At 44.8% G+C, this 24,170-nt stretch overlaps 1 protein-coding gene across 4 annotated transcripts in view; it reads right to left on the bottom strand.

Annotated features, from left to right (window-relative positions):
* CADPS (calcium dependent secretion activator) overlaps positions 1-24,170 on the bottom strand; it is a 330,035-nt gene that overhangs the window by 221,820 nt on the left and 84,045 nt on the right. For all 4 annotated transcript variants that reach the window (XM_085863821.1, XM_085863819.1, XM_085863822.1 and 1 more), the window contains exons 3-5: positions 21,923-22,009; positions 19,568-19,864; positions 19,257-19,337 (exon numbers count right to left, since the gene is read on the bottom strand). In XM_085863821.1, coding sequence (XP_085719947.1) covers positions 19,257-19,337; positions 19,568-19,864; positions 21,923-22,009 — 465 coding nt within the window. The remainder of the gene's footprint in view (positions 1-19,256; positions 19,338-19,567; positions 19,865-21,922; positions 22,010-24,170) is intronic.

Raw genomic sequence — 24,170 nt, 5'->3', positions numbered from 1 at the left:
ATGGTGCAATGGGTAGGAAGAGAGTGTACAGGCCGAACGGCAGATGCCCAAAATACGGCACCGCGGTGGTGCAATTATCGCAGCCACCTTTATAATCACACGACATGATCAAGAGTGTTTTGTTTCGTTTGTTTCCTTTTTAGTTTCTCTAAAAATTACCACGCGACGGAAATCCATCTCTCGGAAGAAAATTAATGGCTGTACCCCATGCTTTGAATGTCAGATGTAGCATCTGCTGCTCAAAATCCAGTGTCAGAAGAATTGGATAATATTTTTCCTCCAAAGATTTCCACAAATAGTACCATGAACCCGCTGTCTACAAGATGGACAGCCTATCGCCCAACTCGACACAACACAACCGCTGACTTGCTGCCACAAGCACCTCTCAACATAATCAATAATAACCTAAAGATATAACAGTCCATCCTAAATTTGGACAGTCATTGAGTCAAAGATAGTCCGGTGCTTTGTTGGCAATGGGGTTCATACCCTCCCATTTGCACCCAATAATAACAATTAGAAAGCTTGAAAGGTGAGGTACTTTGGGTACTTCATGCGAGTGCGCTCGTGGGATGGCCTCGAGGTATGCCAGCTCACCTCCAAGTCGTCTAGCCTGGGTTTGAATCCTGACCCAGCTACAAACTGTCATCCTGGAGTTTCACAGGCAGAGCGAATCATCAGTGTGTGTGTGTGTGTGTGTGTGTGTGTGTGTGTGTGTGTGTGTGTGTGTGTGTGTGTGTGTGTGTGTGTCGTCCCTTGGATGAACATTATACTGGGTGTACCTTCTGCTGGCAAGAGGTGGTGGACGTTCTAGATCCCACGGCGTCCTTCGCGAAGAGAATGCAAGCTATCACCAACACCCTGAACAAATTACAAATTCCTGCCCTGTGTCAGACTGGCGACCCAATGAGGATTGTAGTTTCCTCGCCATAGAAACTGCTACGGCAGCACAGATGCCGTATAGACTATAGAGATTCAATTATACCATGGTTCATGATCTCAGCTGAGGCGCCTCACATTCCTTCCTCGGATGAATTCACACCACATGACCAAAAGTATTGGGACAGTTCACCAAACTGGAAAAGAACTGAGCCAAACCTACATGTGCCTATTTTTCACCCACAATGAAAATTAGCTTGTGCTTTATAAAGGTGTACGTCAACAGATCTTGAAACTCAGTTGTACTGAAGGTAAACATCGAACTGACCTACAACATGCATTGGGTATCGGGTGTCAGAGTTTCGTGACATTTACACCATAAAAAGCGTTCCAAAGAAAATCAACTGCGTGTAATATGCTTGGTCGTCAGAAGAACAGGTCACACCAATATGAAAATAGGATAGGCCGGACAAATCAGTTCACATCAATGTAAAATAGGATAGGCCAGCCAAACCAGGTCACATCAATGTCAAGATAGGATAGGCTGGAGAAACCAGGTCACATCAATGTCAAAATAGGATAGGCAGAACAAACCAGGTCACATCATTGTCAAGATATGATCGGCCGAACAAACCAGGTCACATCAAAGTCAAGATATGATCGGCCGAACAAACCGGGTCACATCAATATCAAAATAGGATAGGCCGGACAAACCAGGTCACATCAATGTCAAAATAGGATAGGCCAGACAAACCAGGTCACATCAATGTCAAAATAGGATAGGCCAAACAAACCAGGTCACATCAATGTCAAAATAGGAGAGGCCGGAGAAACCAGGTCACACCAATGTCAAAATAGGATAGGCCAGACAAACCAGGTCACATCAATGTCAAAATAGGATAGGCCAGACAAACCAGGTCACACCAATATCAAAATAGGATAGGCCAGACAAACCAGGTCACATCAATGTCAAAATAGGATCGGCCAAACAAACCAGGTCACATCAATGTCAAAATAGGAGAGGCCGGACAAACCAGGTCACATCAATGTCAAAATAGGATAGGCCAGACAAACCAGGTCACATCAATGTCAAAATAGGATAGGCCAAACAAACCAGGTCACATCAATGTCAAAATAGGAGAGGCCGGAGAAACCAGGTCACACCAATGTCAAAATAGGATAGGCCAGACAAACCAGGTCACATCAATGTCAAAATAGGATAGGCCAGACAAACCAGGTCACATCAATGTCAAAATAGGATAGGCCAGACAAACCAGGTCACATCAATGTCAAGATAGGATAGGCCAGACAAACCAGGTCACATCAATGTCAAAATAGGATAGGCCGAACAAACCACGTCACATCAATGTCAAAATAGCATAGGCCGAACAAACCAGGTCACATCAATGTCAAGATAGGATAGGCCAGACAAACCAGGTCACATCAATGTAAAATAGGATAGGCCAGACAAACCAGGTCACATCAATGTCAAAATAGGATAGGCCAAACAAACCAGGTCACATCAATGTCAAAATAGGATAGGCCGAATAAATCAGGTCACATCAATGTCAAAATAGGATAGGCCGAATAAATCAGGTCACATCAATGTCAAAATAGGATAGGCCAGACAAACCAGGTCACATCAATGTCAAAATAGGATAGGCCAAACAAACCAGGTCACATCAATGTCAAAATAGGATAGGCCAAACAAACCAGGTCACATCAATGTCAAAATAGGATAGGCCGAACAAACCAGGTCACATCAATGTCAAAATAGGATAGGCCGAACAAACCAGGTCACATCAATGTCAAAATAGGATAGGCCGGACAAACCAGGTCACATCAATGTCAAAATAGGATAGGCCAAACAAACCAGGTCACATCAATGTCAAAATAGGATAGGCCAGACAAACCAGGTCACATCAATGTAAAATAGGATAGGCCAGACAAACCAGGTCACATCAACATCAAAATAGGATAGGCCAGACAAACCAGGTCACATCAATGTAAAATAGGATAGGCCAGACAAACCAGGTCACATCAATGTCAAAATAGGATAGGCCAAACAAACCAGGTCACATCAATGTCAAAATAGGATATGCCAGACAAACCAGGTCACATCAATGTAAAATAGGATAGGCCAGACAAACCAGGTCACATCAATGTCAAAATAGGAGAGGCCAGACAAACCAGGTCACATCGATGTCAAAATAGGATAGGCCAGACAAACCAGGTCACATCAATGTAAAATAGGATAGGCCAGACAAACCAGGTCACATCAATGTCAAAATAGGAGAGGCCAGACAAACCAGGTCACATCAATGTCAAAATAGGATAGGCCGAACAAACCAGGTCACATCAATGTCAAAATAGGATAGGCCAAACAAACCAGGTCACATCAATGTCAAAATAGGATAGGCCGAACAAACCAGGTCACATCAATGTCAAAATAGGATAGGCTGGACAAAGCAGGTCACATCAATGTCAAAATAGGATAGGCCAGACAAACCAGGTCACATCAATGTAAAATAGGATAGGCCGAACAAACCAGGTCACATCAATGTCAAAATAGGATAGGCTGGACAAACCAGGTCACACCAATGTCAAAATAGGATAGGCCGAACAAACCAGGTCACATCAATGTCAAAATAGGATAGGCCGAACAAACCTATTGGTAGACTGAATTAAAAGAACATTATTTATTTGTATGCAATCTGTGGCTGATTGGCTGCATCATTTCCTGGGGGTGCAGTTGTGCGGCTGATGTAGTGCCCCTCTTACCAGTAAGTTGGCACTCATTTTCCGACCTCAGAAGGATGACAGGCTGAGTAAACCAAACTGGTGTTAATTCAACGGCCGACAGAGGCTTGAACTTAAGACCCTTAGATCTTCAGCGAGCCATCTTTGCCATTAAACCAACATCAGGCTCAGAAAAACATGAAAGACCTGGAATGATGCAGGAAAGAAACACCTGAAACATCGCAGTAATTAATGCAAAGTATTAGTCACTAAAAGCCTGGTTTTGGCTTCGTGGTTAAGGTGGATGGCTTGGGACCTGAGCACCCTGAGTTTGAGCCCCTGTCGACCATTGAATTAACAACAGGTGAGGTTGACTCAGCCTATCATGCTTCTAAGGTCGGTGAAATGAGCATCAGCGTACTGTGGCAATAACGATTTGGGGTAACCTGTGTCGGAGTGGCGACCTGTCCAGGACTGTACTCCTTGCCAATGAAACTGCTTCGGCAGCCCAATGTGCCTTTACGGTGTGAAAGAAATGGTATCATCATTATTATTATTATTATTGTTATTATTATTATTATTATTATTATGATGTGTGACTCGAATCCGAGCTGAAGTTGTTACCAAATGTGAACAAACACCGGCATACAAAATAAATGGTTAATAACTCCATATTTCCTATCCCAACACTTGGTGATGAAAAGTGTATTTCCTTGAGAAAAGAGCTGCAAAAAACAAAAGATAGGAATAAATTCATCATTATGATGGTTTCTATCGACCGCAACATTTGCTCTCAGAGTCCACAACTTGAATGTCCCTGCTTTAATGTGTAATACAAGCACAGACACCATCATCATCATCCTCATCCTCCTCCTCCTCCCATTGTATGTGATGGGATCACGTGATGGAATGGGTAATCGCTCGTGTTCCACATCTCTGTGCCTATAAAAACAGAGTTGCCTTGCCCAGGCTTGGCACAGGAGGAAGTCCCATGTTTTCGTAGAACCTGATCGGTTGAACAGACTGTAAAACAACAAATATAACCGTGAATGAGACCAGCAGCGAGGTTCCACGTATGTGGGTACAGATCGGCTGGTATGAGATACAAGACGACAGAAAGCTGTTGCAATGGAACAACTCCAACAGTCTTATCATAGGCGATTCCATCATTCTCATGTGATGATTGCCCCTGAGACCTGTTACCTGCTTATCTCCATCATGTACTACAGACATCCATAAGAAGGGTCATCATACTCTGCTGAGCACAGTGTCAGGTCAGAAATGTCAGCACAACCTCTGAGGAATAATCTGATTGCTTTTGGGCTGTGTGTGAAGACAGCTGATTGGTTCTTTAACAGTGACTGGTTGAGTAGGTGGATAACAACAGATAGTCACTGTAGAATGAAGATATATATATATATATATATATATATATATATATATATATATATATATATATATATATATATATATATATATATATATATATATATATATATATATATATATATGGATTAGACTTCTTAAATAACGAGCCAAAATTCAAATCTTGAGTTGCTAACTAATGACTGTGAACACATCAGTGGAGAGGAGAACAGCATGACCAGGAGAACATTGAGAACGAGAACGGCACTCGGTAGAGCACACACCTCCACGAGGCTGATCAGTTTAGGTTTTGTATCCCACTGAAAGGCTGGATCTAGATCCAGACTTCCAAAATCTAATCAGCTTGTGTCACCGACCCAACTCATCCACCAAGTTTCGTCCGAATACATCCACAACCTTTTGAGATATCATGCGATACAGTGTGCCAAAAAGACCTGGACAACTTTGGTTGTTAATATATTTAGTCCCACAAATGAAACTACGATACCCTTTGGTTTATATGATACAGAAACTCATAACATTTTCTATATTTTCAGGTATGGTGCTTAAATGTAAAAGAAAATGCTGACTCCACAGGAGAAAGCTCAGTGTGTCGAATGGTTCAGATCCGAGATCCGACACGCAAGTTCAGCGTAATTTCCATAGAAGGTATGGAAGGAATCTACCATCATAGACGAGAATCAGAGAGTGGTACAAGAGGTTTAAGGAGACTGGAAGTTGTAAAAAACAGAAAAGTACCGATCGAACAAGCACTAATGCAGCAGACGTTGAATAAGTGCATGAATCATTTCAACAAAGTCCCAGAAAATCAATCCGATGTGCATCCAGAGAACTGGGACTACAAACCACCACTGCACACAGGATTTTGCATAAAAGACTAAAGCTTTATGCATATAAGGTGCAGATTCTGCAGGAACCAAATAATGGACCCAAACGTAAGGTGTTTGACTTGGAAATTCTCAGTCGCGTAGAGGCTGATGAAGGTCAGGTCAAGTCAGGTATGGGAGCATGCACCAGAGCAGCGTGTCACTGCGTCCACTTTCCGCCAGTACTCCAGGGGCCAACGTCTGGACATCCCCCAGGCAGATGCCTGGCCCATCCCAACTCCTTGAGATGCTGAACAACATGCTGCAACCACGAGGCATGTGGTTGGCCCGTTGACCTCCTCCGCTCATGAGGTTCCCTCACTGAGAGAATCTGGTAAGCAGGATCAGCGTCAGGAAAATGAACCACACATCCATACAGCCGCAGCTGATACTCACGGACTACACAGGTAACAAATCTCATCCGAGTCTCTCTCAGCAACCACTCCTTGGATATAAAGTCTGACCAGTGACAGCCAAGGATTCTCTGAAGAAACCTGGTACCAAAGGAGTAAAGTCTCCATCTCAGATTCCTGGTCAGAGTCCAAGTCTCACATCCATAGAGCAAGACTGGAAGCACCAAAGACTAAAAGACTCAGACTTTCGTCCTGCATTGGTGCTGACAGCGCCACACCCCATGATCTACTGAATCCATGACTCCCCAGGCCTGACCCAGAAGTCTATTAACCTCTGGCTCACACCATGCGGAGACATGAATATCACTGCCAAGGTAAGTGAATCTCTCCGTATGCCCAACATCCTCACCACAAACAGGAACAGACAAGCCAGCAACATCCAAGATGTCATTGAAAGCCTGGATCATGGTATTGACCAAGGAAACCCACAATCCCAGTGGCTCTGACTCCTCATTGCCCTTGCCAACTGATTACCTGAAGATTACCAATGACCTGAAGATGAGATGAATTACTTGAAAAAGGTCATGTTCACAGACAAAGTTTGCTTTTATTTATCGGGGAAGGTCAACCGGTACAATGTGAGGATCTGGGGCTCTGAAAACCCCCACGTGGTCACTGAACACATCCACGACAGTCCAAAGGTCAATGTGTGGTGTGGCCTTCTCTGTGACCACTTGGTGAGTACTATTTTCTTTGCGGAGGATACAATGACCTCAACAATTTACATGAACATGATGGAAGGATTCACCTTCCCACAGATTGAAAAACCACAACCCAATAAAATTTTTCAGCAGCGCAGCTCTCCCCCTCATTGGGCCTTAGTCGTTCGAACCATCCTGAATAAAGAATTCCCAGGGCAATGGAGTGGCCAGGAAGGACCAACCGCCTGGCCCCCACGTTCACCAGACATAACCTGCCTTGATGTTTTTTTTTTCTGTGGGGGTTTGTCAAAGATGGCAAACCTGCAGCACACCACAGCTACAACACCAAGGTGGCAAAGCTGCAGGATCTTCGTTCTCGGATCACAGCTGCATGTGCACTGGTGGACGCAAACCTGCTGAGCTGAACATGGCAAGAACTCGTGTTCGGCCTTGATATCCTGTGTGTGACAAACGGAGCTCACACTGAAGAATATCAATGATCTGCACAAATCTTTATGAGCTTCTGTGTGATATAAACCAAAGGTTATTGTTGCATGATTTTTGGTTATATATATATATATATATATATATATATATATATATATATATATATATATATATATATATATATATATATATATATATATATATATATATATATATATATATCCATCCATTAGGACCATACTCTGTGCAGAGCGTTGGTGCCGCCGAAGCAGTCTCCTTGACTATTGGGAACAATCCTGGACGGGTCACCACTCCGACACAGTATACCAGCATGCTGGCACTCATTTTGCCGACCTCGGAAGGATGACAGGCAGAGTCAACCCCACCTGGTGTTAATTCAACAGCTGAGCGGGATTTGAACTCAGGACCCTTGGATCCCAAGCCCACTACCCTAACCATTAAGCCAACACCAGGCATGTATATATATATATATATATATATATATATATATATATATATATATATATATATATATATATATATATATATATATATATATATATATATATATATATATATATATATATATATATATATACACATACATATACGTATACATGTATATATATATATATATGTATATATATATATATATATATATATATATATATATATATATATATATATATTGTTAGAAATTCTGGCCCGCCAGGCGTGCGAGCGATTGCGTAACTCCAATCGCAACGGCGTCGCCCACCGGACGGAAAATTCAGTCGTGACCCTCCTCGAACTACCGCCAGGAGCCAGTCACGGGTGGGGGATTAACCTCACCATGATCGTGCCAATTGCCCACCCGCGCAGGATAGGGTTGCTCGCCAAATTCGACCTACCTAAGTACCTGCACGAGTAGTCGACCGGGCGATCGTACCTCGCCGCAGGTCGGCCTAGGACACGAACTGCTTAAGCGGTCCGTTCCATGCTACAGTGATAACCGAGCGGTGTTATGGCCGACCTCAACGGATCAGATTTTCTTCTTTTCCCTGGGTGTTCAAAACTCACAACTAATTTATTCCGCGATTCAAGATGGCACTTTCAATGGGGAAAAAGACGACGAACGGGATACATTTCACACAAGGACATTTATTACAAAGCACATATTGCACACACAACACAAGCAAGGAATCATGCAATATACAAGCACATAGAAGCAAAAGCAATGCCACCGACTACGAGCAATGTACAGTCACTTACACAGGTCTAACTTATAGGGACACAGTGCCACAGCAGTCATACAAAACAAAAGGAAAGACCCCCTCATCGGCAAGGGGGTAGATGGGGTTCGTAAACCTTCATGGTCGTGGGCCGTGGGTGACGGAATAGGCCCGCGATACCGTGCTGGTTACCTGCTCTATCGAGAGGCGACGGTCGGTGAGCCCTCTCCGGCACTCTCCTCTCGTGTGCGCCTCGACCCGGGACCACTGCTCGCAACCCTCACGAGTTGGCTCCCAGAGGGAGAGACGAGCCTTCGACGATCCAGAGCCCAACGAGTCCAAACACGACGTCCCAGGCAGGAGAGAGGAAGAATCCAACACGATGATCCAGGCAGGAGAGAGGAGAGCTCAAACACAACGTCCACCAAGAGAGCGAGCCCGCACGCGGTCCACCCTATATAGCGCGGGGCTCCGCCCTATATCGCGCGGGGCTCCGCCCTTCGCTCCCCCCCATTTTTGGCTCTGCCTCTCCTCAAGCCCTTTCGAGAAGCCCCTCGAAAAGGGGCGTTTCCTCCTCACGGCCGCCTCACACCCCGCATACACCAATCGCCAGCGAGCTCTCGCAGCCTTCCCGTCAGTCCCGGCGCCGCAAAAAAGGCAGGAAAACTCGCGCGCCGTTGTAGGCCTTTCACGAGGCCTTCGTTTGAAGTCTTCGGACGGTCCAAAATAACGACAGAACAGAAAAACGACTATCTCAAAGAGTCGCAGCGCGATGAATCACACAAATTCCCTTTAAACAATGGTGGGGAACTATCTGCACATAAACTTAGCACAATAACTGATCTAAGGACCCTTTATGGTGTATTGCGAATTTCCACAGCCGTAACACTACCCCCTCCCTTTTTTACAGACTCGTCCCGAGTCGTTCAAATTTCATGTGCCATCATGTGTAAGTTCTCCCCTCGTATGATTTACCTTCGGATCCCTGAGTGTGACATTCAGTGTATTCGTGTCCCAAAATAAATAACCTATGGGCTAAGTAACTAACTAAACAAACCCACTCATACAGACGACTTAAATAAATTGCCGGCACTAAGACTCACATGCCAGGGGTGCAAAACACATTTACAATTACAACTTACCCTTAACCTTATAATTGTACACTATACCATGGCCCATGTTCGATGGACTCTGCGGAAAAAGAAGCAAAAGTCACAAGCAGGGAGCCAGGCTGCTTAAGCACAGTCCAAGGCCTCCCCCTTCTTAAAATGAATGCAGTGAACAAACAAACGGTGCACGGGCCGCCGGTGCAGTCCCATGATGCAGCTGCCATCAGGGCAGTCCCTGCAAATTTGCGCGAGGATCCTGGCGCACATGGCCATGAAAAGGGGGGGGGGATGCAAAACAGAACGGGGCAAAATGAACGTGGGCAGCAGGCATGGATCAGGGCAAAGGTGGGCAGGCAAGTCATGGCATGACAAGGCCGCTGTAGCAAACACAGCCGGCAGATGAAATAGAGTGGCCGGCACAGGCCTTGAAGCAAAACAGCCAGCCGATGAAGTGGCCGGCACAGGCCTTGCAGTAAAACAGCCAGCAGATGAAGTTGCCAGCACCTTGCCTTGAGATGGAGGTTGGTGGAGGAAGTGCGGTGGTGCTGGCCACTCAGAAGGCGGGCTCGGACCTACCTGACTGTCTCCCTCCCAACCTATCGCCTTTGCCTGTCTCTGTCCATACCCACCCCCTTAATTTGTCAAAACCCAATTTAGCCCCCACTTTTTTTTGTTTTTGTTTTTATGTTCACTTTTATTTCGCCCACTATGAATTCGTCTCCTCACCCCCTTTATCATCCTTGTTCGACTAACCTATTGTCACCTAGCCTACTCCCAACCCCTACATTCCCTTCCTGGAGGGGAATAAGGGAGAGCTAGCTAGCGTCCTGTGTCGAGGCCCAACTCAAGCCTCAGGATGGCCTCCTCAGACTTCAGCGATCTCTATCCAAAGTGGGTCCAGCGGCCCACCACGAGAGCGAAGGGATGGATGGTGCAGAGGGGTTCACGTCCTAATCTACCTGAACATTTATTCCTTAAGCTACCCCGGGGCTTTCAATAAGCGCCTCTCGGTTAAACTATCGGTTCTAACAACCAAGATTCCCGTCGCCTGTGTTGGTGTCCTCAAATTTCGGGTCATGCCCCCCCAATTTTCTTCCCATGCCCTCACACGGTCTCACGGCTGGGATGCGTGCTCCCTTGGCAGGAACTACCCTCTGCCGATTCCCTAACAATGGCACCCCCGGGCACTACACTGCCTCCGAGCCTACTAGCTCCCTAAACACCGGGGAGTGCCCTCCCTGGCAAATCCCCTGAAATGCTCACGTGGCAGGCTGGCGCCCCGGGCCACTTTCCGAGGGTCACCCGTGCCCAGTACACTGCCCCCGTGGCCAATGGCGCCCCGGGCCCCGCATCATGCGGGCCACCCATGCCCACTACACTATCCCGGCCCCCCATGGCCCTTGGCCTACCACAGCCGACAAGCCTGGTGCCCGGGGTACCCACTCAGCGATACTCACCTTTCGCAGCCATGCTCCCAACCCGTCAACACGGCCCCTGCACCCCTCCAAACGGGTATCAAGCCTACTTTCCCACCAACAACAAAACGACCTCCATTTTGTAAATTTAAATTATCCCCTAACTCACTTTACACTGACCACAGGGTCCCTTGGGCGGGAGTCGCTCCTCCCCCCCAATCACTCATCACATCATGCATTCCACATTCGCTCCATACACACAGACCCGCTGGCCTCACTCACTCAACATGTTTCCACCTCACAACTCTTCAACACACCCAGAGCTGATCTCTGCCATCCTGCTCACTACTCCCCCTAACTACCTCGTGCTCCCTCGTCGTCCCTTACACTATAGCACGTTCCTTTTAACACTACGTAGCTAAGCTACATCCCCACTACACACTCACAGTCTGTCACTATCCTCAAATCCATTTCCCCTCCTAAATCTCAACTACAATCCCTCTAACTAATCCATTCCACGGGCCCCATGAGGACTTACCCCTGCCCCATGAAGCCGGTCTAGCTATCACTAACCCTTCCCCCTAACTAGTTGTTATCCTGTGCGCTGGCCAAGGGGGTCTTCCACCCCTTGCCCAGGGAATCCTGTTCACCCGAAGCGAGGGTTGCTTTGCTCAACTTTGTTTTCCTTTTGCGCAGCACCAGCGTGGAAACTCGCAACCTGCGCTTGACTCTCCGTGACGTCATGGCAGCTGTCCACACACCTCATCCCTCTTCGATGGTACCATCTGGCAGGGATTCACCCTCCTGCCGGATTCCAACCATACACGCAGCCATGACGCCACTCTGCACATTGAAAGCAAACCTCGCGTTTCGAGGGGTTCCCCACGCGAGCACATGTGCTCTGCCTGTCCGTAACCTGCGCCATGCGCTCTGCGAACAGAACACACTGCGCAGGCCAGGTAGATCTTCACACACACGCACGCCTAGAGAACCCATCCGGTCCAAATCCCTAATCCAGCCTAGCTTTTGTCCGTCCGCGGGATCGGCAACATCCACTGCTGGCGTTTACGGACCGGGTTTCACTCCCGCAGCCGAGCATGTGGCGGCCTCGTGTGTTGCACAGCACGGACCTCGCGCTCGCCGCTGGGCAAACCCAGAGCGGTCCCCAATACAGCTACAGCCGCGACTCGGCCTTTGTCCATCTGTCGCCGTCATCGCCTCCATTCCACCCACGCACACCTGCGTGTTACGACACTCATGCACCACGACATTATACTCAAACCGGGAGACGCGGCTGCATGTTCGCTCATGCCAACCGTCATCTCCCTTGCATACAGCGACCTCACGCATGCTGACCCTCTCACACTCGGCCGCTCACTCACTCGTGCCGTTTCCTCCACACACACCATACCACTCACACACGCGGGGGCACTCACATGCGGTGTTTCACTCACACACGGTGCTGCTTCCACACAGACCGTTTTACTCTCACCCGGGGTCGCTCTCAGACACGCTCTTGCACCCACACCTTTCACCACACACCCCGGGACAATCACACTGGGGAATCGTGTCCCCCCAAGGGTTCCCGGGGCCTCCATACCCCCCAAGCTGCACATGCACCTGTCCGCAGCACTCGCCCCCTCTACCTCGCTTGGCACGACCGAACTCACCTGGTCGTGATCAGCTTCAAGGGAGAATAGAGTCTCCCTCCACTCCCGAAGGAGGCTATCCAGCTGCTTGCACCGGCTCACCAAACAGTCCGCCAGCTCACCCCCATTAAGCCTCGCTACCTCTGTGTGTGTGTTCGTCCTTAACCCCGTCTTTATCGTGCAGTCTCTCCTCTATTTTTTCTATCTTCCGCGTCTCTATACATTTTATTTCTATTGTCTCTTCGTGTCTATTAGTTTCTTCCTGGATCCTCGTCTCTGTTTCCTCCTTCGTTTTATTTAAGTCATTCTCGCCTCGGTCTATCTCCCGTGTCTCTGGCAATACTTCTACTTCCTTCTTTGTCTCTGTTGTTTCCCTCTTCTCCATTTTTATTTGTGTCTCCTCTATTAGGGTACGTCCCAATTGTTCCTTCATCCGACGAGTGGTGTCAATCAAGTCCTGCACCACCAACATCGCTCCTTGTGGTGATATCACACGTCCCACCTTGTTGTGTTGTTCTACTTTCTGGCTCCTTTTGAGTCGTTCCTCCTCTCGGAACTTTTTGAGTTGTTCGTTCTGTTTCCAGAGTTTTTCAATCTCCGTGGACGCCAAATTCTGCTTTCTCCTCGAGATGGTTAATTTCAAACTTGTACAGTTTTTGTTCTCTCTCCCACTGTTCCTTTCGTTCTTCCCTCTCCAATCTCATCGTTTCTTTCAACTGGCTTAGTTCTTTTTCCTGTTTTGTTTGTTGTTCTTTGTCTATCTCCTCGCACTCCAGCCTCGCCTTTTCTTTCAATTGATCAACCTCGAATTCATGTTATTTTTGTTTTCTATTCCACTGTTCCTCTCGTTCTTCCCTCTCCAATCTCGTTGTCTCCTTCAATTGGCTGATTTCTCCTTCCTGCTTCATTCCTTGCTCCTTCACTTTCTCCTCGTATTCCAACCTATTTTTTTCCTTTTGTCGTTCAGTTTCAAATTCATACTCTTTTTGTTTTCTATTCCACTGTCTCTCTTGTTCCTCATTCTGTAGTCTCGTTATTTCCTTCAATTGGCCGATTTCCTTCTCCTGCCTCATTCGTTCTTCCTTCATTACTCTTTCTTGCATCTCATTCTTTAGTCTGGCCTTCGCTTCCAGCTGTTCGATCTGCACAGTGTGGTTCCTTAACGTTTCATTCTCCGTTCTCTCTCTTTCCTTTTTTAACGTCCTTAGCTCGTTTTGTAATTTTCTCTCTTTGGTTTCGTGTTCCAGAAACTCAGAAACTTTTTTCCATTTTTCCTCACTCTCTTCATTCCTTTTCTTGCACATCTCATCGCTTTCCCTGCTCATCTCAACATACTTCAACCTTGCTTCTTCTTTCAATTGTTCCTTATCTTCCCGTTCTCTTTTTACCTTCTCTTCATGGCTTTTTCTTTTCCGTTTGCCTCTTCCTACCTCTCGCTCCAGATGTTCCGTTCCTCTACTCTTTTTATTGCCAAATCGTGTCTCCATTTTTGCTCTTCGAGCTCGCCCTTCCATTGTTTCTCCCATTGTTTCCAAAGCTCGCCAGTGTCCGCCTGCCTCGCCTGCCATGCCCACGTGGTTTGAAACGGTTGTTGAGAGCGCTCGCCTCGTGTCATGGCGTTCATTGCGCCAAAAATAGCCGCTCGCTCCATGCTGCACTGAGGTGCGATCATGCTGCCATTATGCGACTCCGTTTGCCGGCAAAGTCCGTGCTCAGTATATGGGGCTGTGTTCCCCCATTGATTAAAATTACAACAAGTACCGTCCCGGGCCATGGATTCTACGTTACGACATATATATAATCCACCCGGCACCCGTTCGCCTTGAAACGCCATCTTATTTCGTGGAATTAATTTTAATGCGCTCAAATTTGGTGGGAATCGAGGGTCGCTCCACTCACCCCTGGTCCGATTCCCGGGAATTTAGTTGGAGACGGGGTGGATTCGAATTCCACTTCTGACACCAGTGTTACGAATTCTGGCCCGCCAGGCATGCGAGCGATTGCGTAACTCCAATCGCAACCGCGTCGCCCACCGGACGGACAATTCAGTCGTGACCCTCCTGGAACTACCGCCAGGAGCCAGTCACAGGTGGGGGTTTAACCTCACCACGATCGTGCCAATTTCCCACCCGTGCAGGATAGGGTTGCTCGCCAAATTCGACCTACCTAAGTTCCTGCGTGAGTAGTCGACCGGGCGATCGTACCTCGCCGCAGGTCGGCCCAGGACACGAACCGCTTAAGCAGTCCGTTCCGTGCTACAGTGATAACCGAGCGGTGTTATCGCCGACCTCGACGGAACAGATTCTCTTCTTTACCCTGGGTGTTCAAAACCCACTACTAATTGATTCCACGATTCAAGATGGCACTTTCAATGGGGAAAAAGTCGACGAACGGGATACATTTCACACAAGGACATTTATTACAAAGCACATATTGCACACACAACACAAGCAAGGAATCATGCAATATACAAGCACATAGAAGCAAAAGCAATACCACCGACTATGAACAATGTACAGTCACTTACACAGGTCTGACTTATAGGGACACGGTGCCACAGCAGTCATACAAAACAAAAGGAAAGACCCCCTCATAGGCAAGGGGGTAGATGGGGTTCGTAAACCTTTATTGTCGTGGGCCGTGCGTGACCGAATAGGCCCGCGAGACCGTGCTGGTTACCTGCCCCCTCAAGGGGCGATGGTCGGCGAGCCCTCTCCGACATTCTGCTCTTGTGCGTGCCTCGACCCGAGACCACTGCTCGCAACCCTCACGACTTGGCGCCCAGAGGGAGAGACGACCCTTCGACGATCCAGAGCCCACTTCGACGATCCAGAACCCGACAAGTCCAAACACGACGTCCCAGGCAGGAGAGAGGAATAATCCAATGCGATGATCCAGGCAGGAGAGAGGAGAGCTCAAACACGATGTCCACCAAGAGAGCGAGCCCGCGCGCAGTCCACCCTATATAGTGCGGGGCTCCGCCCTTCGCTCCTCCCTGTTTTTGGCTCTGCCTCTCCTCGAGCCCTTTCGAGAAGCTCCTTGAAAAGGGGCATTTCCTCCTCACGCCCGCCTCACACCCCGTATCCACCAATCACCAGCGAGCTCTCGCAGCCTCTCCCGTCAGCCCCGGCGCCGCAAAAAAGGTGGGAAAACTCACGCGCCTTTGTAGGCCTTTCACGGGGCCTTCGTTTGAAGTCTTCGGACGGTCCAAAATAATGATAGAACAGAAAAACGGCTATCTCAAAGAGTCGCAGCCCGATGAATCACACGAATACCCTTTAAACAACGGTGGGGAACTATCTGCACATAAACTTAGCGTCATAACTGATCTAAGGACCCTTTCTGGTGTATTGCGAATTTCCACAGCCATAACAATAACAACCAAAGCTGTTCGGGTCTTTGTGGAACAACTTGGATTTCTCAATGGTGAAGAATCATTTAATTAATAAATTGTCATATCCGGATCCGGATCAGGATCTTCACCAAAATCTAATCAGTTCGACCTTGTCACACCCACAACCTGTCCACCAAATTTAGTCCGAATCCGTCAAAAACCTTTTGAGATATCCTGCTGACAGACAGACAGAGACAGGGTGAAAAACATGACCCCCGTTTAACTCTGGTGGCAGAGGTAAAAAAACAAAACAAACAAAATAAACTGTAGCCAGCATCATAGGTGGATAATGACAGCTGGATCTCTCTGGCTACAAAAAACAACATTTCAGTACATGTATAATGAAGGCTAATTAATGAATTAACTAATTAGGGTATAATATTGTGTTATCACTTACGAAAAGGAGAAGCACCCATCCATCAGCTTTATTATGAAGGGTTCCAGCTGTTGCAGGTTAATAAAATCTGTACTATTGGAAAGCTAATATATAATCCATTTACTTGGAACAAACATTTGTGTCCATTGAATCGTAAAGATGCCCATTTTTAAAGCCCGTCTTTCAGGGGAGGGAAGAAGTTATCAGGACATGAAGCTTCAATGTATTCGTTCCATTGGTACAACAGCAGGAACCCTGTAGAATAAAGCGTGATGGACACGGGAGCACAAAATTATATATAGTAATACTTAATGAAGCAATAGAAAAAATATATAATAGTACACAGAAGGAGCAACCAAACAACAACAACAACAACAATAACAGCCACAACCACAACAGCAACATGTTGTAAACCAGAGTTGGTGTCAAAGCCACCCAATGCTCGCCTGTTTATACATTTATCGTTTTTCGTTTTTAAAAGACTAGTCCAATAATATTTTTTATAAAGCATTGCAGTGAAGTCTGATCCAAATAATTTGAAAGCAATATATGTATCTGTATATTGTAATCAGTAAAAAATAGTGTGGTAGATAAAAACATGAGAAAGGAAATAACTTGCACCAAAAACTTTAACATTTTCACGCCCACGCTCACACTGACGCTGACGCTCAAAGACTAGTCTAATAATATTTTTTTTATAAAGCATTGCAGTGAAGTCTAATCCAAATAATTTTAAAGCAATATATGTATTTGTATATTGTAATCAGTAAAAAATAGTGTGGTAGATAAAAAAAAACATTAGAAAGGAAATAACTTTAACATTTTCATGCCCACGCTCACACTGATGCTGACGCTCAAAGACTAGTCTAATAATATTTTTTATAAAGAATTGCAGTGAAGTCTGATCCAAATAATTTTAAAGCAATATATGTATTTGTATATTGTAATTAGTAAAAAATAGTGCGGTAGATAAAAACATTAGAAAAGGAATAACTTTAACATTTTCATGCCCACGCTCACACTGACACTGACGCTCAAAGACTAGTCTAATAATATTTTTTATAAAGCATTGCAGTGAAGTCTGATCCAAATAATTTTAAAGCAATATATGTATTTGTATATTGTAATCAGTAAAAAATAGTGTGGTAGATAAAAAAAAACATTAGAAAGGAAATAACTTTAACATTTTCATGCCCACGCTCACACTGATGCTGACGCTCAAAGACTAGTCTAATAATATTTTTTATAAAGAATTGCAGTGAAGTCTGATCCAAATAATTTTAAAGCAATATATGTATTTGTATATTGTAATTAGTAAAAAATAGTGCGGTAGATAAAAACATTAGAAAAGGAATAACTTTAACATTTTCATGCCCACGCTCACACTGACACTGACGCTCAAAGACTAGTCTAATAATATTTTTTATAAAGCATTGCAGTGAAGTCTGATCCAAATAATTTTAAAGCAATATATGTATTTGTATATTGTAATCAGTAAAAAATAGTGTGGTAGATAAAAAAAACATTAGAAAGGAAATGTTCTTCGAACAGGCGAGCTAAAAACGACATTTTTTCACTGTTTCATTTCATTTTGCATCCTCATTGAGCCTCAAAGACAGATAGGCAATATGTTCGTGAGTTCAGCATGCTGTCTTTTGATTAAATCCATCAGAGAAGTGAAAAGTCTCGTCTCTCCTGAAGAAATGTGCAATCTATACATTTTCACACCTCCTCCCCCTCTACCCCTTTCCAAGGTACAATTACAAAATAAATAACATTAAATGCAAAAAGCATAACTACCTCCCGACCAATTAACGTAATCTCAAATATTTGACGTGAACATGCCAATCAACTGGAAGAACAATGATGTCAGTTGCTGTTTGTATGGGAAGAAGACCGCTCATTTACCACCATATCGATTTCTTTGTTTGTGTGCAGCACAAGGTTGTGGGGTAGTGTCATTTTGATTAAATCTTAAATTGATTGGCTGAGGGCATGGCTGGACCACTAATGCAATGCCGTCTGCTGGTTAGGACCAGGATTTGCAATTTGTTGAGAGGCCGGCGATAGCTTGCCAACTCTTTGCAAAGGACGCCGTGGGATTTTTAACATCCACCAATGAATGCCGGCAGATGGAGACGCCCGTTAAACGTGCATCCGAGGAACAGCACACACATCGATGAATCACCCTGCGTGTGAAACACCGAGATGACAGTTTATAGCTGGGTCGGGATTCAAACCCATGCTGGACAGCTTAGAGGTGAGTGTGCATACCTCGAAGACAGCCCATAGAAAATGCTACAGAACAATGGTATAACTAATATAATGTGATATACATATGTTTAGAAGGAGGAATGATCTTATAGTATAAAAGTATATTCTACACCTGAATATTGGAAACCGTTATGACATGGGAGTTCACTAACCTATTCATGGGAGTCTCAAATCAAGTGGTTTTTGAGCCAAAGTACAAATCATTCATTAGTGAGTCCGAGTGCAAATCCTGAAAGGTATGGAGGGACTTGAGATGAACTCTAAACCAACATCCCTGATACCAGAAGATAAAACTGAAAGTAAAACTTTCCATAATGAAGCAATATGAAATCGATTCATGTTCTTTCTTGTTTATCTGGAGCACTTGGATCACTAAAACAGGCCCGAGTTGTGTACAACGAGCAAAACGTCCTTCAGCGAAACCAGTATATCGTTTTCCACACGACTGCTCACAAACCTTAGACATCTGCTCAGCCATTTGCAGCCTCCCATCAAGTTCTCGGCGGATCTGCGCTGCCTGCTCGTCTGCATTGTCAAGCTGCGAGTTGACGAGAGCAAGTTAAAAAAAAAAAATGTAAAAAATATATAATTAAAGTCACAAAGATAACATCCTTTAATCATTTGTCATCCCCACAGAGCATTCCTTTAAATATACATATTTATTTTATCCACACCCACTCCTCCAACTCCCTCTTCCTTCCCATTTCTCACATCTTTCACACTATCCCACTTTCCCCAACCATTTCTCTCTGGCCTAGCCTGTGGCACCTGGCAGGCGTTGTACAAAAGCTGATGCTCAAATCGTTTCACTCCAAGGATCTGCTGGAACATGTCATAAAGCTGTTCCTTGTTCATGAGCAGCTCGGTAGCACCGCCAACGCCGGGTGGTGCGGACCCAGCACCACCACGTCCCAAAACCCTGCGTGGCTCCGGTTCAACGGCGCTCGGTTCACGGCCCATCAACGCAGAAGAGACGATCGTCTCAAACTTCCCCATCCACGAGGAGAGCACCGTGTCCTTGCTCAATCCGTCAATTTCAGGAAGGTTGCGGATCCTCCGCATCACCTGCAAACAAATTATCGCTTTAGGGACAGCATTGTGAACGGGTGGTCAGGTGCAGCCAAACTCAGTGGGATAAGAAATTCTAACCTTTTAATCCCATCATCTCAACAACATCGCAGATGCTGGACTTTCAATGATCGTGCAATCTGTCTGACTGTCACGTTCACGCATCGTGTGCGTCAAATGCATCTGACATGATGCGCGTCACATCTACGTAAACAAGAAAATTCATTTGCTACGTCATAACTACAGATGTGGTGGCACTGTCTGATTGAAAGTGTAAAACCCACCATTTGGAGGAGCAATGGCGCCAGCACCCTGTAAGATACGTTTTGAGGAATTTTTGCCACTTCGATTTCACAGCTTGTGAGGAAAAAAATAACAGAATGGAAGCATCAAAAATAAAACTCGTTGTCTAAAGCCTGCTGCGCCAAGTCGCCTCCAGACTCTCCCAGTAATTATACCCGTCACCGAATCCAACGTCTAAAATGTTGCTTTCCAGTGGGAAATTGTTTTCTCCAAGCTCAATACTCTTCCAACAAATGGTGATGGGACTTCAGAACGGGACCAGAAGGGAATTCAAAGAACACGGTAAACAGTGGGCCAATGAACTTAAAAATTAAACAATCCATCATAATCAATAAGAAATAGAGTTGCAATGACATCGCAACATGTCGGATCAATTCGCTTCCAGTCAAAATCCTTGTATTGGGTGATCCGGTGGTTACGTGTGTGTTTTACACAGGGCAGGGCAGTATACTGTGCATGCATTAGTGATATTTTAGGGAACTTATCTTCATCGTGACCGAAACCCTTAATCACGCGTTTCCTGCCTGAACACGTATTATATGGGGAAAATCAAGATGGCGGGAAGTGAGAAAGCAAAGACGATGCTTCGTCAAATAATTGTGAACTTTCTGCTCGATGAAAACGCCGATCCTCTCGGAATCTACAGATGATTGACTTCACAATACGCCGATGGTTGCCTATCATTAACATCCACATGAAAGAGCATTTTAGGGAAAAATAAGCCTATTATTATGAATGTCATCCTGCACCAATAAAAAGCATGTCGACCCTAAAAAACACTTTTTAATCTTCTTCCTCGTTCATTTGCAGCACAAAGCTGTGGGGTAGCATCATTCGATGAGGGCATTGCTGTGCTGCTGATAAAATGCCATCTGCTAGTTTGGGAAGGCATTCGTAATTTTGGCCATGGTGCCAGTTAGGGACAGCTTGCCTACCAATGAATGCTGGTGGCAGACAGGACACCCGTTCAACATCTATCCGAGGGACAGCACACATATTGACGAATCACCCTGCATGTGAAACACCTGGATGACAGTTAAAAATAGCTGGGTCGAGATTCAAACCCAAGCTGAACAGCTTAGCGGCGAGTGCGCATACCTCCAGGCCATCCTGTCAGCCCGTGAGGTCTTCGACGACGCGTACGACTGCTTCCACCCAGATTGGGCACGTTTATGTCCAAAGCTCGAGAACACCATGAATAGTAATGAAAATGGATTTTTTGTATCAACACAGACGAGCTTGGTTACAAGGATGAACAACAGTCCAGGTCAGCGTTTATGCTCCTTTGTGCTTTGTACGGATAGAAAGATGGAGGATTTAATACGATGTATGTGACTTTTGCACCTGTTCTTGACAACTTCTTCAACTGGTGTTGCTGCTTTGTTTTCCTCTTGATCGTCAAGATTCCTCAATTGCCATCAACAATGTGATGATTTTTTAGGGACATTCTCTACATTTCTCTGGGTTTTCATCAAGGAAGTTTAATTCGACCATGATAGTTCAGATCACTAACTGAAGGTACTGACGCAAAATCCTTTTCACAACCTGATGGAACCGACAAAACTAGCCAGTAGCATTGCAAACAAATCCTTACACTACCCTATGATCACACACGTGAAATCCTTCAACATCACAATGGCACCAAACATTAAAAAAAACAAATAGTTGAACAATCTGATGGTACCAACAACAATTCCATCCTTCAATGACCACCACGCAACATCATGAAGACTTAAAACGAAGCTGTGGCACCTGTCTGCGGAAGGTTTCACGCATGTCAGCGACTGAGAGGCCTCCAGCCTGTACCATGCCGATGATGCGTTCATCCTTGAGGAAAACCTGTGAGTTGGGGGTATGTGGGAAAGGAGATACAGAAGTGAATGGTGTGAAGGTAGGATAACTCGAAGACTTCATGAAAACAAACAACTGGAATTGTTGTGTGGCAGATGTGTGTGAGATTTGGGCAAGTCTAAGATTCTGGGTCCAATTCAAACTCCATAATCACCTGATCATTGTGATTTTGTTTCTTTCCTTTGGTTAAAAACAAAAACCACAATGAACTCTGATAATAGGAATGAGGCTGATCAATCAAATGAGGACATTCAATGGAGCTGCACAGTATTCCGATAGAGAACTTCCAGGCTACAGAATATATATATATATATATATATATATATATATATATATATATATATATATATATATATATATATATATATATTGATGAAGAAAGACCCACCCACATCTCTGACCTTTGAAAAGAGGGAATAACCAATTAGCTCTCACCTAATCAATATAATATACATAAACATATACATATATATGTATATATTGTTACAAGCCGTGGGTCAGCCGCCAACTGACTGCTCTGAATGGAGCCGCAGGTCGAGTCGGCCCGACCGATCGCCCGGAATATAGATCGCTGCCCGGATAACTCCGAGCGACGGGTCCTTGTACAAGAACTGAAATACGCCAATCGTCAGATCACGTGGGGTAGGGTCGATTGTCAATCTTCAATGTACCTAAATACCCACGTGATCCAACTACCGGGGTATTCCACCCTCGACGGATCTCGTACGGAACAAACCGCTGAGGCGAGCTTGTCCGTGCGCGATTCCGAGCGGCGTAATCGCCGAGAACCGTCGGTCCAAATGTCCCCCTATTACAGCAAACCAACGGCTTTCGAACTCCCAACACACGAATTGTTCAGTCAATGAGGGAATGGACGAAACAAGCAGGTTTACATTCAAACAAGGACATTTATTATAATAAAACACACATGCAATTAAATAAGCAACAAAAACACGACAAAAGAACCATATATATATATATATATATATATATATATATATATATATATATATATATATATATATATATATATATATATATATATATATATATATATATATATATATATATATATTACTGAAGCTCTCATCTTGTATGTATGTATGTATGTATGTTCCCGAAATACGGCCAAAATGGAACAAGAAAGTGCAAAAATTTTTGGGCCACCTAACTCACCATTCGCCTGTGGTGTGCAGTGTCAAGTTTCATTAAAATCGGGCAACGAAAAAATTATTTAAAAATCAATTCCCAATTCAGTCAAGTACTCTTCGGGAGAATTTGATCAATGCAAACAACCTCAGTGGTATAGTTCGCTGGAGCTATCTTCTTTTTTCCTTGAAATGATTTTTGTTTCATCAACCGCTGTCACAATGGGAACCCAACGGGTTCACGGGTCATCTAATGTGTATATAAAAATATAGGTGTTGAAGAAAGACCCACCCACATATATATATATATATATATATATATGTATATATATATATATATATATATATATATATATATATATATATATATATATATGTATATATATATATATATATATATATATATATATATATATATATATATATATATATATATATATATATATACACAAGCCGGTAGGCGACGAGGGATTCGCTAGGATCGAAGCGCTGGATACGATGCTTTTCATTCTGACCGATCCACCCACGAAGATGCATTGCCAAGTCGTATTGGTTCACATACAATTGTTCCTCTGCCTGGCAAGATTTTTCCTATTTTGTATTTTGCCAACTGGCACTCATAAAAAATGACGGTAAATTGACACCCTATTTTTGAAGGACAACCATTTGAAAAATAATCGGTTTACTGATTTGTGCTGTGGAGCCTCGAGTTGCAGACAAACACACACACACACACACACACACACACACACACACACACACACACACACACACACACACACACACACACACACACACACACACACACACACACACACACACACACATACACACACAGACACACACACACACACACACACACACACACACACACACACAGAAAACCCGATAAACTTCTCTCAATGCTCTTGTTTGACCACACCTCCTGAGCCACACAATATTTTTCATAAGCCACGCCCACTTTCTATAAGCCACGACGCCCACTTTCCTATGCCACTCCC

The sequence above is a fragment of the Eptatretus burgeri genome, chromosome 18 (genome assembly GCF_056783735.1).
Source record: "Eptatretus burgeri isolate ZD-2024b chromosome 18, Ebu_testis_v1, whole genome shotgun sequence".
Taxonomy (NCBI): Eukaryota; Metazoa; Chordata; class Myxini; order Myxiniformes; family Myxinidae; genus Eptatretus; species Eptatretus burgeri.
Note: the sequence above shows the minus strand (reverse complement) of the source record. Positions and strands in the feature narration are given on the sequence as shown.